General features: G+C 41.5%; 1 protein-coding gene across 1 annotated transcript in view; it reads right to left on the minus strand.

The window, feature by feature from the left end:
- The window catches only part of NEGR1 (neuronal growth regulator 1), a 293,934-nt gene that overhangs the window by 141,496 nt on the left and 132,544 nt on the right, over positions 1–19,894 (minus strand). Inside the window, exon 2 of the mRNA XM_059821760.1 lies at positions 13,627–13,859. Coding sequence (XP_059677743.1) covers positions 13,627–13,859 — 233 coding nt within the window. The remainder of the gene's footprint in view (positions 1–13,626; positions 13,860–19,894) is intronic.

Here is a 19,894-nt window from a genome sequence, read left to right on the forward strand (position 1 = left end):
CCCAGGACTCTGCGCCTCTTACTGACTACACCGGCGCTCAGGATTCCTCTCTTTTTAAACACGAGCAACAAACCAAAAACCCGAGACCAATAAAGTTGCGATTTCAGTCTGGAGTGGACATTTTTCCCCTTCCTTCTATTCTGTGGGATAAAAAAATGCTGGCAGAACGGGATGCTTGAATGGGACATTCATTTTAGGGACATTCCTGGTGAATGACTGTCCCAACAATGCAGAATCAGTGGACCAGCAATGGAGATCCATCATGCAGAGACAAATCTTTCCTTTAGTGGTTAAAAAGCAACATATTGCCTAATACTATTTCCCTTTATTGGATAGAGACTTTCCTCTTCTTTTTTGATACTTTAAACTTACATTTAACCACTGTTTCACATAATGACATTTGGTAAACTATGGACTTAATTTAGCCTCCACTGATGAGAACTGACATTTTCCCACTGACTTCTCCCAAGGCCTTCTCTCATCTATGTAAATAAACATCTTTTCCCAGTGATGAACCATAAAGAAGCTAAATCATCTTACATTTTCTGTCTTGCTGGTCTTGTTTTCATTTATTGGGCCAGTCAGTCCTTACCCCAGCCAGAAAACACTGTAAGTGACCTGCAGTGGGGAGGGGATAAATAAATATTTTTCAAACAGTAAAATCTGCCTTGGTGCTACTGAAAGCAAGCATGCATGAAAAGGCTGACAATGGTGGTTTTAAGTAAGAGTCCAGACTAAAATATAACGCTGCTAATGCAAATCTAACTCATTAAAAGTAAGAGCTTTGCTAATACTTCATCAAGGCACCCTGAGCAATCCAGACTGTCACAGGATAAATTCACGATGTTTTGAATTTGCATTTTTGGGTGACAGAGTCTTTTAGCCTGGCGTACATTTGTGATGACTGCAAACAGCACACACATAATCACAGAATCACAGAATCACTAAGGTTGGAAAAGACCTGTCAGATCACCAAGTCCAACCACCACCCCAACCCCACCATGTCCACTAAACCATGTCCCGCAGTGCCACGTCCACACCTTCCTTGAACACCTCCAGGGATGGGGACTCCACCACCTCCCTGGGCAGCCTCTTCCAGTGCTTCACCACTCTCTCAGGAAAGTGGGAAACAATCCCCAGAGTTTCTCTATCTATTGCATATCACCTGCTGAAACTTACCCAGGACTCAGGGAGATGTGCGCGGCTTTCCCCTTAGAGCTGACGGTACAAAGCACACAGGAGAGTATGCAATACATAAGTATTCCCTTGACAAAGCTGCAGCACGATGCTGCCATAGTGGATTTGAGACAGTCTGTGCCTATGAAGCCCCTGTGTAATCAGCAAGGACGAATCCTCAGAGGTGGTTTAGACCATCACGGGAATGAGGGACACTGTTCCCCCAGAAGCAAGCGAATTGCCCAGTCCCATTTTTCTGTTGTATGCAGCCTTTGCTTTTCCTCACTTTAACACCTTTTAAAATATTAGCATACTTAATTCTGCCTCTGTAGGAGTGCATAGAAACAGAAGCAAAGTAAAGCATATAGGCAAAGACTGTACATGGGAGAATAAAATGTTACAGGCTACTTTCAGCACTGGTACTGAAAGAAGACAGCTCGATTGTTTAAATTTCATAGAAAGGAAAATCTAGAACAGGTTTGCCAACAGGTTTCTGAAGAGCCCATATGACATTTCACACTTTTACAGATGCTACTATCTAATTATTCCTATAAGACTAATGCATAATGGGGTTTCAAAATTCTAGACTCTAATTTCAATGGTTTTATTTCTTTTAAGTATGTAATATTGATATTTACAACTGGTTGGATCTATGGCACAGAGTTTTTACCTGTTAGGTGAAGTGCAACATATGTGCAGAATTACCTTCAAAAAGTAACAGGACAGTGGTGAACAGATCCAAAGCTTTTTCTTATCAGTTATAAATAGTTGTTCAGTTACAGATCTATACTGCTAACATAGTGCTTCATTGCAATTGCAGAATGCTGTCATCTGTAAGAAAAGGCACATCTACAAAATATCTTTCCATATTCAGCCTCCACATTCAGCATATTCATACTGAATTACGCCATAATTCAACCCATAATATGAATACGTACAACAGCAAACTTCCATACACACATCCACATGTATATGCTTAGGCACCCTAGTATATACATTATTGATAGCCAGCGTAAACAGACAAGAACGCTGAAGTCTCTTCTATTCCAGCCAGTTATCTGCTGTATGATCACAGACACTTCACTTAAAAATAAATGTGGATGAAACCATCCAACAGTTTTATTTCTCTCACTAATGTCTTACTGGTTGGATTTTCATACTGCTGAACATCAGAAGGGCAATTTCAGACTGTGAAATAAGTCTGATTTTATCCTCTCAAGTCTGTCAGGGTCCCCACTTGTAAAATGGAAGGTAATACTTTTCTCTATTTAGCAACAGTTATGTAAATTTAATTTAAGTTTAAAAAGAATACAGTTATAAAAGGACAATCATTATTTACTTATTGTTGATGCATTGGTTGTAGTCTATAGCTAATACACATGAACGACTTCTTGTATGAATAAGTTTCCAACATTTCTGATCACTACAGTGCAAGCAAATTCAGAAAGGTCATAACGTCCAGCGAGGAGCGCCATGAGCTGGGAGTACAGGAACCCACAGCCGGTAGCAAACCGCCCTCTCTTTGATGATGAGGTAGCAAAAAATGTGGCTATTAATTATTGCTGTTGCATTGCATTGTTCTAGCAGTGCTTCCATAGGAGAAACTACTGCCAGCTTCGTTATTTTTACCCCATTTCCAACCCACCTCTCCAGGTCTGCAGTAAAAAATGGGAAGCAAAACTGGGGGTGGAAGGCAAAAAGGGATGGGAGACGCAGGGGAGGAAGGCACTAGCACCATCCTCCTGCTTCAGTGCTGCTGTGCCTGCCAGCACAGGGACGTCTGGTACACAGGAACAGCCCTTCTCAACGCGCAGAAGCTATTTCCCAGGTTGTTAAAACTTTTGAGCAACAAGTTGACTAAGAATTGCATGTTAGGTATTGCAGATTTTCTCGGGAAGTATAATGTCATGTGATTTATAATTAACTCTATCTGCTTTTTCTATTTGTTCTCAAAATGCATCATGTTGTAGTAACATAAAACACTTCCAGCTTGAGCATTTTGAAAGCATTTTGTGGATGTCAGTGAATTTAGCTGTCTTTATCCTTTACAGGCAGGTGAATATGATCCCCACACCTCCAGGAAACCAGATCACATGGACTGGATGAAGATGCAGAAGCAAAACCAGAACAGAAGCTAGGCTAGCTCACTCCCAGTTTGCAGGACATCATTCTAATTCCACCTCTCATTTCAACAAAAGCATGTGCTTGTGAAACCTTGCACTTATTTTTTAATAAATTCAAAAGGTGAAGTGTTATAAATAAAGTTTTTTTTATTATTTCCATATTTTTATTATATTCATAGTCGTAGAATTGCCTGTACTGATACCTGGAACAATATTTCCGGTGTTTAAAATTAGTTACTTAACCTGCAATATAGCCAGATAAGCAGTTTAAAAGTAATTTGGAATTTCATTATTGTGCCAAAGGAATGTGTAATTCTCAAAGTCTTCGCTGTTAACCAAGCAAGGTCATGTCACACAACGAAAGACACAGAATTTGTTCTGTCCTGAAGTTTCCATGACGCTCTTCTCCCTAATCTTAAGAGCTTCGTGAAAGTTCTCTCTCCTTTTTTTTTCCCTGAGAAATTACTCTAATGTCTAAGAGTTGCCCTGAAAAGTATTCTTTAATTACTAGATGTTTATGTTCAAAGCATTGCTCCTTTTCCCCTGTAAATAACTACAGAAAACAAATATTGACAGATGATCAAGCGTCTGCAATGACACGGGCTTGCCCAAGGTTCACCTTCAGCCCTGTCACAGAGCTTGCACGGCACTTGCTGGTCTGACAGCTCAGATTCCCTACTAATCTCGTTGTTCCATTACCTCTTTAAAAAAGAAACAGCATCAATAAACATTTCTAACACTTTCCCAGCTCCTTAAATTCCTCTCTGAGGAATCACCTGTCTCATGCCAGAGCTGAGAAGACCGGCAATTCCACAAACGTCCACGGATCTCCACCATCCCTTGCAAGCAAGCAGCGAATTACTTTCCCATATTCAGCATCGTCATCCAACACCAAAGCAAAGCGAAGATAAGTCGCAGCTGCGTGAGCAGCAGGACGGCGAGCGTGGGGCACACCGCACAGCTCCTGCGCCTGAGCGGGAAGGGCTGACAGCTTTTTGCTAACGATGAGGAGGTGGAAGGGCATCGAAATTCCCGCAGAACAAATTGCAAAGCTATTGCGGTGCCATTTAATTGTATATATGGTAAAACTAATTCTCGCTGGAGCCTTGAATAAGTTATTTATTACTTCAAATAAGTGAGTGATCCTAAAAGTACACACAGACAGAGTTATGATGCCGCGTCTTCAGCGGCCTCAGCAGACAAGGGATGCTGCAGGGAAAATTTTGCTCTTCGGGAAACCTATAAATTCAGCGCAGTTTCCATTCGCCTCGCTTTTTAAACATTAACTGGACTTGACAAAAGGTTTTTATCAGATTATAGTATTTCAGCCAGGATATTTAGCATGTCAGATGTTATCAGCTTTAATCAGGCTAAAAGGAAGACGCTGACCTCAGTCTTTCACGCAGACATACAGCAGACGTGCTGCTTTGGGTCACACGATGAAGGGCCACAGCCGTGCTGCTGTGCGCTAGCCACTGCTTAAAAACATTTGATGTGTCCTTTCGGTTTATTTTCCAGTTTCTTTCCATCCTGTTTTTATAGAAATGGTTTTCATACACAGACCTATGTTTTCACTGAGTACGATGAACAGAATTCCTGATATGGCACGTTTCGATTGCATTAATTACAATACTGTGAGGAAGACTTTACTAAAAACCTTACCATGCCAAAGTTTTGACCCTAAAATACTTTTTCAGTGTTTTCTCCTCAATCTTGGAGACACAGAAGACAAGGATTCTCAAAAACGTTGGGAATTTATTTGAGGATAATCACTGTTTTTGCACCTCCTTAGCAAGACTTCACTAAATATTTAGATGAAAACCCTTTTTGCAAGATAAACCCAGCATGTTCTAGATCTATCCTGCATCAGGTGGGATATTTTTTACATCCTGTTTCAAATCTAGGTGATGAAAAAGATGACACTCCGAGTAAGAGTTGCAGAGATTGGTCTCCAATGCACTCCAAGGCTATTTAACTGTCTTTGTTAACATCACTCCAAGCAACAATTAAACTTTTAAACATGGGACACCTTTTTTTCTCCTGACAACTGACAGTCTAAAACTACAGAAGTTGAAAGAACAGGAAATCCAATGAAAAAAAATCAGATAAATCACAGTAATCACAGTGTTCACTGTGACAGGCAGCAGAAAGCTCAATAAAATATTATACTTCTTACTCAGGGTACAGACTTCCAAAGGCACTTGCAATGTGGAAATGATGGCAATGAATAACGAAATAATTACTATCTATCTCAGTTTTTCCAGGCCAGACCAATTGCCTTTAATTGAATCAACAGGACGGTGAAGAGGCATTCAGAGAGGGAATAACAGAGCCCGCAGTAGGGGCAGTCAGAAGAACACAGAATCACAGAGTCGTTTTGCTTGGAAGAGACCTTTAAGATCACCAAGTCCAACCGTTAACCTAGCACTGCCCAGTCCACCGCTAAACCATGTATGTACTTACATGTAACCAAACCCTCAGAAGTGTTATAAGCCACATTTTATGTCTTTAAAATAATACTCCTGCAGTTTGTTACAGTTACAAAATAACATTTTGGAGGATCCGTTCAAATGAAATTGCGTTTGGATAAAGTAATTGTAATTAAAATCTCTGCATTGCCGCACTCCATTTTCAGATGAAAATTGTATTTCTGAGGTAGTACAATGGAAAAAACAGCATTTCAATTTTAGTGTTCCAAGCAACTCTTGCAATGAGAGTTGACTCTTTCTTGAGTGAAACTATCAGGATTTTTGCCATTGAGTTCAGCGGGAGCAGCACATTCAAGTGATATGAAATCTTAAGAAATAGTCAATAAATTACAAAATCTTTAGAAAGGAGTCAGTTTGGCAGCCTTGATAATTTCTTGCATTATACGATGCAATCACACATCATGTTCTGCTGTGACTGACTTTTTTGCTAATGGACTCCCATAGCTCCAAAAACATGCCCAGACACACAACGTCGTGCAGTCAGCATCTGCTCTCTGCTAGTGGCCAGCACAAAGCTGATGCCTTAGGCAGGGGGGAATGCTGTCGGAGCTCTAGAAACGCTTGATGAGGCTGCCCAATATCCTGACTGAGTGGTACTAACTATGAAATTATTTTCACATTTTTCAAAGTCAAACACTTTTGATTGCAAATTCCTTAATAACGGTCTTTTCATTGAGATGTGGAAGACTATGGAGGTTATCTGCATTTTAATTAAAAAGGAATAAAAATAAAAATAAAAGCTGGGCCAAGAGTTTTTGTTCACATCATCCACTTTAGAGCATTGTAATGCAAAGTAATAGATTTGACCTGTATTTTCCTTAATGCCATAAGAACAAGAAGAGACCCACCGTGCAGAGCAGACACAGCCCCCAGCTCACTCTTTGATAAATTCTCATTCTGAATTGGCTTTCTTTCCACAATCGTTCTTAAAGTTTTTCTTTCTAAAAGTTTCATAATCGTTTTTACAACTTGGGTTTCACACAGCATTTCCAGCTGGTTGTTTTTGTTATATTTGAGGGAGGTCTCCTGTTCATAGGGTGGGAGCTTACTGGACCAATGCTTTAGGAAGGACGAGAGATGCTGTCCCAGCGGGAAGCATCAGGCTGCTGACACACCTCTCTAGCTTGGTCGAGGCGGGCATGAAGAACTTAACTAACCTAACGAATGCAAAGCTCAGGATTTCATAATCCACATTTCTGCCCTTTGCATTACATCGTTATGTTCTTTAACCTAGGTTTTGGGGTTTTTTTGCTTTACCCTGTATTTTTTCCTCCGTACTTCTGCTTCTGGCGTTGCCATATAATGCAAGAAGTTGCTGAAAGACACTTTGGACTCTGCTGAACACACCTTTTGCAAAACTCTCACAAGTCACAAAACAATTCATTCAGCTTAATTCAGATGGAACAGAACTAACATACTTTGGACCAGAGAGCAAATGATTATTCTGTGTCGATTATCCTTTGCCTGCGAATTTCAGAAGATGGACATATCAGGCTCATAAAGGAAATTCAGTTGCAGCCGTGACTATAAAGCACCTCCAACACTGCAGGATTATGAGTTTCAGCCTAGTACAGCCCTGTTCTACTTCAGATAAAATGTTCCTGATTTACATCCTTGTAAGTGAGATCACCTGCTAATGCAAACATTTTCCATGATTTAAGTCTTTTAAAGAAGGGTAAAAAGCCATTCATACATATTTGAGAGAGAAAGCGAGCCCCTGCAGCTCATTTGAATGCTGTGAGAGGTACAAATGTGGGAGGAATTTAATGAATGGATAAAAACCACAAATCCTGGAGAAAACATTCTGATCGGTCATTAATGATACGTTATGGCTGCGGATGCAGCAGCCCTTGGCAACAGCAAGTCCAAGTACGCTGTTTGCTGGAGCGGGTGGTTCATTCCCCTGGGGGGGCTCTATCACTGAGCAAATCTCACTCAGCCGCCTCTACCTCTGGAACAATTTTTCGAAGTCTTTTTCTTCTTGTGCTGAGCAGGGACAAGATGATAACAGTGGCTGGCACTAGCGAGTTAATTTTATAACGAAAACTGACATCCTACTCAAGTGCTAGCAATTTAAAAGAGTAATGGATTGTCAGTTTTAGCTGGAAAGTGGTTGCTATATGATTTTAGAAGTCTTTTGCGTATTTATTTTGTCCCATTTTAAATAAATTCGGATAAGATTTATCTCGTTAGCTCCAAATGCAAGTCCCTCTTGGCCTGATTGAGGAAACAAATTAGACTTTGCAAACATTGCAAAGACTAAATCAATACATTAATATTTAGGGGACATTAAGGAGGTTTATTAAACAGAAAAAGGGCCTTGGGTATTACTTTGGAAATATTACACGTTTAAATAAAACACATAGGTTGTGGTTTCTGACTGAATCTATAAATCGCATTTACATAGATAACTGAATTATTTACGTGCACACTGTGTCAAGTTCAGATTACACACAGAAATGAGACGATGCAGAGAGGGCAGAACAGGAGCAAGTGCCGTGTCTCACACACACAGGGTCTGTCCCGGGAGGAGCCCCAAACGTGCCCAGCATGGGCTAGATTAAAATAAAAATTAAGATGTCAAGTAACTAACGTAAGAAAGTTTTTGTGTCACCTATTCCCCGGTATTAGCATTTTGGCACTGCTGGAAAGCACTGATGGAAGCAGGAACCGGGCTCCTGCGGGACGGGGAAGGCAGAGGGTGCAGCGGGGGGAAGCCAGGGCAGCAGAGACCCTGGGCAGTTGGAAACAGGGGGTGGCAAAGGGAATGAGACCTATTACCTACACCTCAAAGGCTAAATCACGGACCTATTCGAGCTGTGCATCCATGACAGACCAAAGTACAGCCTTGAAAAAAGAGCCCTCCATCCAGACTCTGCCAGCGGATCTTGGCGCTGCTGTCACCAGGAGCATCGCCGGGCTCCTCGTTCACGTTCAGGGAGACAAACAGAGCTGTCAGATCCTTCATCCCGTCATTAGGAAGACCACGGTCACAAACCTTGCTCACCAACGTCATGGTCACCCCTGCCCCACCAGCCCCCGCGGGAACCGCCGTCCCGAACCCTGGCCACTCTCCCTGGGCAGCCCATCCACAGGGCGATGGGGACCAGCACCTTCCACTCGTCTCACATTAAAATTCACACATGGCTAAGTTATATTTGCCTAGTCTTGTAAAAGTGCTCTCCCTCAGCCGGCATGTTTGTTCTCCCTTCCCGGGATCCACACCAAGTGTATTAATAAAGCATAACAAAATTCTCCCCGAGCCCTCATTTCGCTAGGTTAAACAAAGCAATCTCTTTCAGATGTGTTCTTTATTCTTCTAATCATCCCGGTAGCCCTCCCTTGGCGGCTGAGGTCCTTTTGAACATCCTATTCTGGCCTCTATCTCCCTGGAGTCACAAACAAGAATCCTGACTTGCCCTTTCCCCACATGGTGCAACAGCATCATTACTGCGTCCTGACAGACGGAGAGAACCGGAGGCTGTGGGCTGTGACCTGTCGCTCTGCCCCGCGGCAAAATTAATTCTCAAGGACATTGGTAAACATGTCTTAATATTTTTGCAAATTGAAGGGGAAACACAGCTTGGAGGATGCAATTTAAACTTCGGTAGAATACATATCAGATTAGAAACGGCAGAAATCGCAACCTTTTGCTAGAAAAATTATGAGCAATATAGTGTGGTAAGAGGTATTTCATTTTTTTACTTTACTGTGGCCAACATCTGATGTTTAAATCATCTGCAGTTCATGACTTTGCAGATCAGGCATCTGGCACTGAGATAGACTGAGTTGATTACAAACTCCTGCCTTCTAAACTTTTAATTAATTGCTTCACAATTCTCACTTCTTTTTAATTAGGTCACCGAAATAAAGTTAACTGGATTATCTTCCTTGCTTGCAGGTGATTTTTCTTTCACTGATGTAAATGTGGGCTAAAGACGCATTAGGCTTTTTTCTTTTTTATTAACCATCTTGATTAATTTTCTTGGTACAAAAAGGTGCAACTATGTAATAAGTAACAGTGATCTAGACTTGACTTGGTGGTCTCGTTAAGGCATTGAGCAGGGATTTGGGAGACTGAAACTCAACTTCAAGCTCTGCCAGAGATTCCTGACTGTGGCCAAACCCCACTGGGTCTCGCGGCTCCCTGTATCCATGCGTGGGACAGTGATGGAGGGGCTGCTACCTCCCTTCAGCCTTGGTTTTTTGCCGATCATGTTACCTTTCTATGTTCTACTCATGGAAATTAAGGCATCTTTAACCCATTGAAATGTATTTATTCTCTGAAACACTTAGATGAATAAGTTCAGAAATTGTCAGCCCAAATAGCAGAGAAGAGGCTATTCAAAATGACAGCTACTGGATCTGAGTGTATATAAAGACCTCACACGCACACCAAAAAAAAAGAAAATAAGAGAGAGAGTTGGATGTACACGGCTTTTAAACTGGAGTTTCACAGCAAATAATTTTGCAATCTGGAGTTTGAACCTATTTGGGGGCTTATGATCAGGCATAAGTCTTTATTCATTTAATTTGTGACACAATGCACACACCCCTGTCTCTTCCAGCTCTGCTGTTTTCAGCAGGAGGACATCTTTCAACATTACTCAACAGAATACAGCCTGCAGAGCAGAGGAATTTTAAAGGGCTAAGACTTGGCTTTTAAATTTTCTTTTTCTCCTGTTATTTCATGTGCTGCTCTAGGTCTGCTGCTGATCATTTATTCACGGTGTAAAAGGAAACCCAGCCCTTTGACTGAATGATTTTACTTTGGCAAAAGACCTGCTTTTCCCTTCATTTATTTCTCCCCAATAGCAGAAGTTGTTTCTAATCTTGAGATACAAAGCCATGAACAATATTAAAAGGAAACGTAAAACTGCTTCCGTAAAATGGTATTATATCATCCCTACGAACCCTATTCAGCAGGAAAGGATGTGTAAGCTCATAGCACCAATTAGCTGTTTGATGTTTCCTTTACAGTCTCGGTTACTTTCAGACAGGTCAATCTCCATCTCAAAGGATGCATGGATCTTGCATCCTTACCTCCTGAGTCTCAGCAGACGGAAGGTGAAGCGATGGCTTTATTAGCAGCAAAAGTACGAAGCGACCTGATTAAAAGTGCTTACATGCACAAGTCCCATTCAGGTCCACTGAATAGATAATGACAGTAGCAAGCCTGATGCAGGTCTCTGTAAATTACCGTGCAAAAGCCAGTGTTGATTCAAGGTGCGATCCCACCCCTGTGGGATGAGTGATTGGTGTGACTCACATCCAACCCACTGAGCATCCATCGCACGGCTGATAATTATTAATATCTATAGTAATATGTACATAAAGATATGAGCTGGAATGGAAAGAACTGGCCACAATCATCACCGAGAAGGGATGGGGCATCCTCCAGAGCTGCTGATCCCGCTCTGCCGCTCAGCGGATGCGGGACCTCTCTCTACAAGCAGGGAGCTCAGCGGCTTTCCCTTCTTGCCAAGTGCTAAGAGAACCACACAGGAAAAAATACAGGGACAGTGAATTTTTTTAACTTTATCTTGAAAATGGCTCACTTGTTCTGGCTGTGCTTCATGGAGCCGGTGCCTACTTCCTACATAAAATATAACTGAAATAATATTGGAGTAACTGAATATATGTATACAACCGAAATAATAATTGATACAGTCATGGCTTCTTCATTCCAGCTTCCCAATCCGAGAGCATACAAATAGTTCTGAACAACCCTCTCCCGTAAAAGTACATTCACAGGTCTTCATGCAACAGCCGCCTCTGAGGAAGGTTATAAAAATGACTAAGTGATGGCTTTTTGGCTGTACTAATGAAATAATGTTCTTTATGCAGCGAATACACTTAGCTCTTACAGAGCTACAGTCTAACAGTCTTACAAACCATTGGGGTCTAAAGGTCCAGTGGTTAAGGATAATTAGTTTGAGAAGCATTTCATACACGTTATTTGTAAGGGATTTTGGTGCGCCATATGGATTAATAGAGATTGCCATTTAAATTCTTCTGGTTTATATTCATTGCTTTATTACTCATAAAAATGCAGAAGAAAATGTTAATGATGATTACACCAAAGACTAATAAGTTAAAGCCTTAGGTTATACTTTGCATTTCTGAAGATATAAATGCAATCGCTTAATAATTATGCATATTTTTAACTATTGAGTTATTATTTCTCTATATACTTGTAGTTAGTCTAATTAATTTTAAGCTCCTGTTTACATGTTTTGTACATGCAATTAATTTCCAACTTTTTATTTAGCCCCTTGCATGAGGGCATTAACTATTATAAAGACAATCAAAACTAAGAATTGTTCACCCTGGAACAGTACAATAAATACTACCTCCATGTGTGTAAAACTGACACTGTTGTTCTGCAGCGCTTATAGCAGATAACTGTCTCATGGAAATAAATGGGCTGTTCTTATTAACAACATTGAGATCTTTGTATTTCTGTGAGAAAACTGGTCTGGAAGAAACAAAACCTATGGATTTTAATGCAAAATAAGCTTATTTTATCTTCATTTGTTTATTTTGGTTTCAATGAATTTCTATTAAATTTCTAAATCTAATAGAATTTCTATTTTTGAAAAATTGTTTTGTTCATTCTAATATTGCTTTTTTTAAGCTGATGAGTTGATTCTTGTTTTTATAACAATGCTTGTGATGGCACACACCAGAGAAGACACTTGAGGTGCTCAAATGAAATACTGCACCTTGTGAATGCCAATAAAATTTACAGAAAACTTCATACTTACAGCTTCATGGGGGTAGGGCACATCCATACAGGCAAGTAAGCTGAGTGCTATGTGAACAGAAGAATGACCTTCCGGGCTGTGGGTATAAAATGCCCTGGTGAATCCTTCCTTGCAGCTGAGCTGCGCCGGGAAGAAGATGAGCTTTCCGAGGAGCGACCTGCCGCCCTGCCCATCGGTGCGGGAGCACCGCGGGATGAAGCATTTTTGTGCTTTCTCTCAGCCTGCCCTGGAGGAACCGCTTCTGAAAGAGCCCACAAACCAATTCATCTTCCTCCTTTAAAACTCTCATCAAACTTTCCTGGAGGAAAGTTGGAGCCGGGCTGTTGGGCTGCCGGTGCAGCTGATGGCCGTGCCACCTGCAAACTCTGCATGACAGTGCGCTCTGGCGTCTGTCTCACTGCATCCATCGGTCATCTTTTATTTGATGCTTTTATTACATGGTCATCAAAACATGTCTTGTAGCTTTGTTCCATCCCCAAGGACGGTCGGGTCCTCATCCGTGGTGACCCTTCCACGGCGTGCTGCAGTAGCGGCACTGGCTATTTCTGAAAGCATCTTGATGTCATAAAGGAAACGAGGATGTTTCTGGCAATATTTGGTGTCAATGTTAAAATGCAAAGGCTGTAAACCTTCTGTGAACTCAGCACCTGATTATGCACCTTTACATGGTGACTAGGCTGAACACCATGCAAAACAACTGCGTTTTGAGCCATGCAGGAGACCTATGCCAAACTGACAGATACCTGCAGAGTACCACTGCAGGGAACTATACCTCGACTATTGTAGGGGTATTCTCCTCTTATATTTTTAGATCTTGTCCAATTGTCAGCAGAGCAGGAGTGAGGCTTTAAACCTGATTTTGGCAAGTTGGAGACCCTTCTGGGCTAATTATCTACTTGCAAAGGCCTAGAGCCAATGGCACATACAGTCTATGGCTACATAAATCCAAGAAAGAAGAATAAAAGAAAGAAAAAAAAGCTTTAAAATGTGCTTAGCTGATGCTTCCCATCTATAAATTAGGTTTTTCTACTACGTCTCCAATAACAATTTGCAATTGGTTTAAACACTTACCTTGTACAGTTAAGTGCACCTGCATCGTTCTAGGAGTGTGTTGAGTTTGCACAGAACAAGTGTATGGACCGTCATCTGTCACGTCTACGTCCTGTATCTGCAGGCTGTATTCTCTTCTATTTGCTGTTGCGATTGAAACTCGAGGATCTACTGACCACTTATCGCTTCCAGCAAAAATAATACTCGACCGATTCAGCCAGGCACCTTTTGAAGCTCCATCTTCCAAGTAACACCTGGGAAAAAAGGTGAAACCGTAAGTATGAAAAAGTAGGGGCTTTTAAATACCATTACCTTTGTATTGTTTTTTAAACTGAATACAGCCATAATATATCAGAGTTGAACCTCAAAACATGAGTCATTTGTTAATTCACAAATCATCATAAAACCAAAAGCCTATTTTACAAACACACATAAACATAAATACATTTTTCTGCTGTTCTTCCTTTCTGATTTTCCTGCTGTGACTGCTCAGTGCAGCAGTAAGTGGAAAGGCTCATTTATTTCTGAACTGGACTCAATGACTTCATGGGAGCAGCCCATTCTGCCCCAGTTTCAGTCCGCATGGATCAGGAGGAGGCATGTGCGCCTGTGCAAAATTATTGTCCTTTTCCTCAGAGACAATAAACTTCTGCTTGCTTAGTTAAGGAACCAAGAGACTTTTTCCACCAAAAACTAGAACGACATCTTAGAATCCAAAACAATATTTTTTTCTTTTCAAAAGGTTATTAGATTTGTCATTGCTAATCATATTCAAGACATGTCATTTAAAGCAAACATACATTCAATTAGCATGGATTTCCCTGCTGACAACAACAATGAAACATAAAGCATATTTCTACTGAATATACTTTAAAACATCTTTGGTATGATAGCGGCTCAAATGAACGTGATTTGTTTATTATGCCATGCGTTAACTTTTTTACAATTATTATTAGAAAAATAACTAAAAACTGCTTTTCAGGGTACAATAGTCACTTTAATCGGAGCTCAGTGAATAACAACATCTGTACGATCAGAAGCAGATGTACCCCAGACAGATTCCTTTCCTTCTATATTTTAGTTCAAAAATATTTCTCCATAAAGTAAAGACTTCATTTTTTTTAAAATGAGTAAAAAGTACAGCTGGAGAATGAAAACACATATATCTGAAGAGTTTGACAGCATTTCTACACAATATCTTGGGGGTTTGAACATGGCACTAGAGATTGTGAGGGAATTGCAAGCTGAATGCACCAGTGTAGGTACTGCAAACTGTTTGAAACTAATCAGTTGAGAAATAACAAGAACAAGGTATATTGCAAAATCTAATTTGTAGGCCGTTTCACCATCTGTAGACTCAAAAACCAGTAGGAGTATTAAAGGTCAATGTTAATTGAAAATCTTTCCTGTAGATATGCAACAAAAAAAAAAAAGCCACCCAGGCATAACAGAAGTATAACCTTCTACTAAGATAATTAGGCACTGCAATATGCTGCTGTTGTCAATATTTTGTATTGCGTATTAGGAAACATTTGTAATTTCTCTCTAAAATAGCTTTCCGTCTTAAGTTGCTCACTTGCGCACTGGGATGAGGAGAACTGCACTGTGATGGATCCTATTAAATGTCACCGTCAAGTTCTAAGAATAGCACCGCATCAAGCGCAATTCCTAAAACTTCATGGGAAAAGCAGTAAGGAGCTGGTGAATAATGCTGAAAGCACTTCTTAGCCCAATTAAGTAAATAAGAAGGAAAGCAGATGTTTGTTGGGGCGGGATCCCCGCAAAGGCGAGCCGGTGCGGGTGTGAGAGTGCGGCGCTCCTGAACCCCGGACAGGCAGAGCGGTGGCCGGGGGGAAGGGGGTGATGCCAGAGGATGCGAAGCTGCACCGGCGCCGAGGAATGCCTGTCGCTGGTAGAGCTAAAGGAGTGGCCACAAAGCGGCACAATGGCCGGCGGGATAAAAACGGTCCCAGGAGATGCTCTAATTTTTAAGGCAACTGATGGCTTTGGAGTAGCCATCAAACCTTTCTGCCGTCTGGAAAGAGTGGAGTGACGCTGGTGACAGGTGGGAGAGCAGGAGAGAGAAAGGACACTGAACACCACTCCTCAGTCCCACGAGCATTTTGACTTGGTGTTCCACAGATCCTTGGACAATGCAGTCTATGTTCTGCTTTGCAGAGTTTGACAGTGAAGGCAATCCCGAGGCACGGCAGCCCAGGGATGTTCTCTTGAACTTCAGCCAGAATGGTGATTTTCGTGAGTAGCCAGGAAAACGCACGGAAGAGCAGCAAGTGAGAAAAGAAAGCATAACGATGGGAAGAAAACCAGTAAATACCAGCAGAACACAGGACTGTGTGAAGTACGAGAATACAAACACCGGAGATACTTCAAGTACCACCTTGCCATAGACCAGGAAATGTTTGTCATAAAAAAAGAAGGACTGGAGACAGGAGATGAGCAAAAGAAAACAGTGATAGCTTGGGTAGAGAGCATGGGAAAATAGGGCTGGGAAAGGGTGTCCAGGAGGAACGGCCAGCAAGGAGAGTCCATCTCGGTGGCTGAGAATGGAGGGGATAAAAGGGCAGAGAGAGCTTGCAGAAGGGACTTTATTTCTATGATCTGACGAAAAAGACTGAGCCTGTCTGCAGTGCGGTTAAGGATATTTAACTACAGCTCAAAAACCCAATGAGCACTATACTCCAGTTTTCCATAAAGAAGGTGACATCCAGCATGCAGGAAAAGGCAGAGCAGCTAATGGAGTCAAGGGCAGAGAACAACCTCAAAGGAGTCACGCGTGAGAGCATGAAACTACATGTTTTTTAAACAATCAGAAAGTGATGCTATGTGACTGGGAAATCATAAATGTATTATCTACATTTAAGGAAAAGCAGAGAGTGAATCAGGCAAATTTTAGGCTAACCACCATGCCCACAATAGAATTTAAGGCTCTAAACCAACTTTAAAAGTTGAAGGAAGGTAATACAAAGTGCAACAGACTAATGGGACATTTTTATTTGATAAAGAGGTTTTTTACATGAAGGAAATCCAACAGAAGAAGAGAATGGAATAGATCTCATCTCTTTGATAAAACATTAAAATAGCGCAACTATGGAAACTGTTAGGTGGGAGAAAATGGTGATTTCGCAGCTTAAGCATATGGCGGTATTGTTTAAGGGGAAAAATGACATTCCCTTCAGGAATAAGAAACCAGAAGCATCAGGCTGAAATTCTTCAGAAATGGATCATGAAAATAACCATTCATTTAATTAATGATCTCAACGTGAAATCTGAAAGGGTTCTGAGGGAAGCTGCAGATGATACAGGATAAAAAAATCATAGTTTATATAGCAGAGAACTGGGATGTCATGGGGAAGTATCACTTTGAGGATGGAGAGCACAGCAGACGTCTGTGAATCCCTGCAGGAGGAGTTTTGTAGGGTCTGGTCCCATTCGGAGAAGGCAAGGAGCTGCTTTCAAAGTCTTATGAACATTTTCAAATTGATTCTAATGAACAGAAGACTGGGGAGAAGCAGAGAAACCTCAGAATCACTGATGTTTTTCTACAGCACGTTTCTTTTTTACTGGTATTTCTGCAGCAGCTGGATACAGTCCATTATAAATGAGTATTTTTGAAGGTAGCCTGTAGTTTCAGTGAGAGTTTACCATTTTATTTAACTCCCTCGTTGTTTATACACACTCACACATCCAAAAACGTGCAAGAAAGCGCTAGCGCTACGGCTTCTTCCCACAGGAGAGAAAACCAGCCTCCTCCTCTCCCAGCACACAAAACCAGCCTTGCCTTACAAATTCCGTGCTCTCTGTGCAGCTTGTAAGAAAAAAAATTAGCCTTGCTTAAAAAAAAAAAAAGAAAATAAAAGTTGAAATTTTTGGTTATTAATTCAGGCAAAAGTGGAATTCTCTTCAGATGCAAAGCAAACCACCTGAAAACCACGCTGAGAAGGGCAGTGCTCGGGGCTGCCGTCACAGCAGCCCCAAAGCATCCTCCCAGACTCCCCACAGCACCTGCTCCGACAGCCCCAAAGGGTCCCAAAAACGTCTCATATAAATGCAGCCCTTTTGATATCAAGGCTTTCCTGCTGAGAAAAGGTGAGATACAGCAGTGCAGAAAGGAACATGAGGCCTCTTGCTGTGTTACTTGATATACAGAGGTATTTTCTCAAAATAATTTTCTAAAACAAATAAGAAATTTTGCTAATTAATTTGTAGGTGCATGGTTATCATGGATAAAGGTGAAAACCTGCTAAACCCAACTTTCTTCTATATCCTGCTAACAAAAAGTATGCAGTATACAATTGCCATATAAAACATGAAAACCAAGGACTAAAAATGGAACAGATGTTTAGTCGTTGAGAAAGATTTTCAAGTTTGATGAAAAAAAAATCACAAAAGGTATTTCTAAAAACGTAACTAGGGGAAAACATTTCAGTCTTGTTCAGACCCTGACGAAGCATGCTGTATTATGGAAGCACATGGGTTTCAAACTAAAAATCATACTCCAAATAATGTTCTTTGAAAACAGGTTAAATATTTTACCTCAAACAGGTTCCTTCAATAGCCCAAAGCACTCTTTTTTCTGTATTTACTCAAAACCCATGCAAGTTCCCTAACACTGTGGGAATGAACTGATTTGAAAATGTTGCAGAATTTGGCTGAAATATTTTGCACAGGATGGCCTTCAAATAAAGTAGCAGCCAACATGCTGTATTTTCCCAATACGCACGTGAGATGCAATGGGTAAAGTGCGTATTTACTCCATGGAAGAAGCAAACAAATGAGTCATCTCAGAAATTTTTCTAATCTAACAAATTTAATCCCATTCTGTTTGCAAATCACTTCTCATTTCTGAAAATGCAGTTTTTGCTTAAAACTATTGTGCAGGCAATTTGGACTACACATTCACCCACGTGTGTTCCTGGCCATTGGAGGCAACACTTCTGCACTGTAGTTATTGCAGAGGAACAGAAATAAGGACAAATAAGGATTTTTTCCCCTTTAAATGAAGGCTTGGTCTTTTTTCCCCCATACCTTTATAATTTTCCATGAAAGAACAGTCTTTCCACATACGTTTTGTGTGACATAGCCAACCAATCATGTATGGACGGCCATTTGCAAAGAATAAACGCCAAGATCAACAAAAATACCGACCCCAAGCAATCCAATGGGATCTGAGCAGTGCGCATGACTGCAATGCCACAACCGACCTTGTGCACAACCTCTGCATTTCTCCCAACAGTTGCATTTCTCACGTACTTGATCTCTGGATGCGCTTCTTAATTTTAACTAATAATGGTAATCTAACGTTATTTTTTAAGCTGCAGATAATAAGGGAAAACTCTGTATTATTAACATTGCAGAACATGAACGTATCCAGAAACATAACCTGTCTTTTGACTGAAACCCCGTGACAGTTCAGCTCCTACAAGAAGATGAATTGCCTCGCTGCACGTGCACGCTCTCCCCGTCCATACCCCTCTCCACGCCGCTGTGCCGGCCGGGATCGGGGCACGCTCGGCGACAACCTAAGCATCTCACAAGTGAGGACTGGGGAGGAAAGGCAGCTACAAAGAGACAAGACCTCACAAAGGAAACGAACGAGAACTACCAGGAACCCAGCCGAACGGGTCCGCGTGCCCCGGCTGCCCCTCGCCGTGCACGTGCCGGGATGCAGCTCAGCCGGGCGGTGCAACGCCCATGCTCTGCGCCTGGAATGCACATGCACAGGACAATGCTAAGCAAAGTCCTCCATGAAAACCTCTATTTCCTTAAGACTGCAGCAGTCTAGCTGGGCAAAACATGTTACAAATCCTAAAACAGGACTCGCCAAGCTAAGTTTTACTAAAAGCTTAAAATTTGGGTTTGCGCTCCGGAATGATTCATCCATTAAGTTTCCCAAACATTTCAGGGAATTAAACACAAGTTTTCAGCAAACCTGAGAAGTGAGTTTGAGCAGAGTTTTGATTTCATGTGAACCTGCGAAGAGCTGGCAGCCTTCCACTGCAGTTCCCCCAGGACGAGCCTGAGCCTCAAGCTAAGAGCGCAACTCTTCTTCAACTTCTCCTAGTTTTAAGTGCCATAAATACACTGGGTAATGATGCCAGATCAATGCACAGTTCTAGATCAGCACACACAAATCCCTGTGGGATCACATTACTGAGGGTGCACCGTTGCTCCTGCCAGAGGTCAGCACCAGGACTGCGGGAGCTGTGGTCCATCACCGCCGGTCACCGGCGGACAAGTCAAGCCAAAGCATGCTGATGTTTAAGAAAGT

This window comes from Gavia stellata, chromosome 10 (genome assembly GCF_030936135.1).
Source record: "Gavia stellata isolate bGavSte3 chromosome 10, bGavSte3.hap2, whole genome shotgun sequence".
Classification (NCBI taxonomy): Eukaryota; Metazoa; Chordata; class Aves; order Gaviiformes; family Gaviidae; genus Gavia; species Gavia stellata.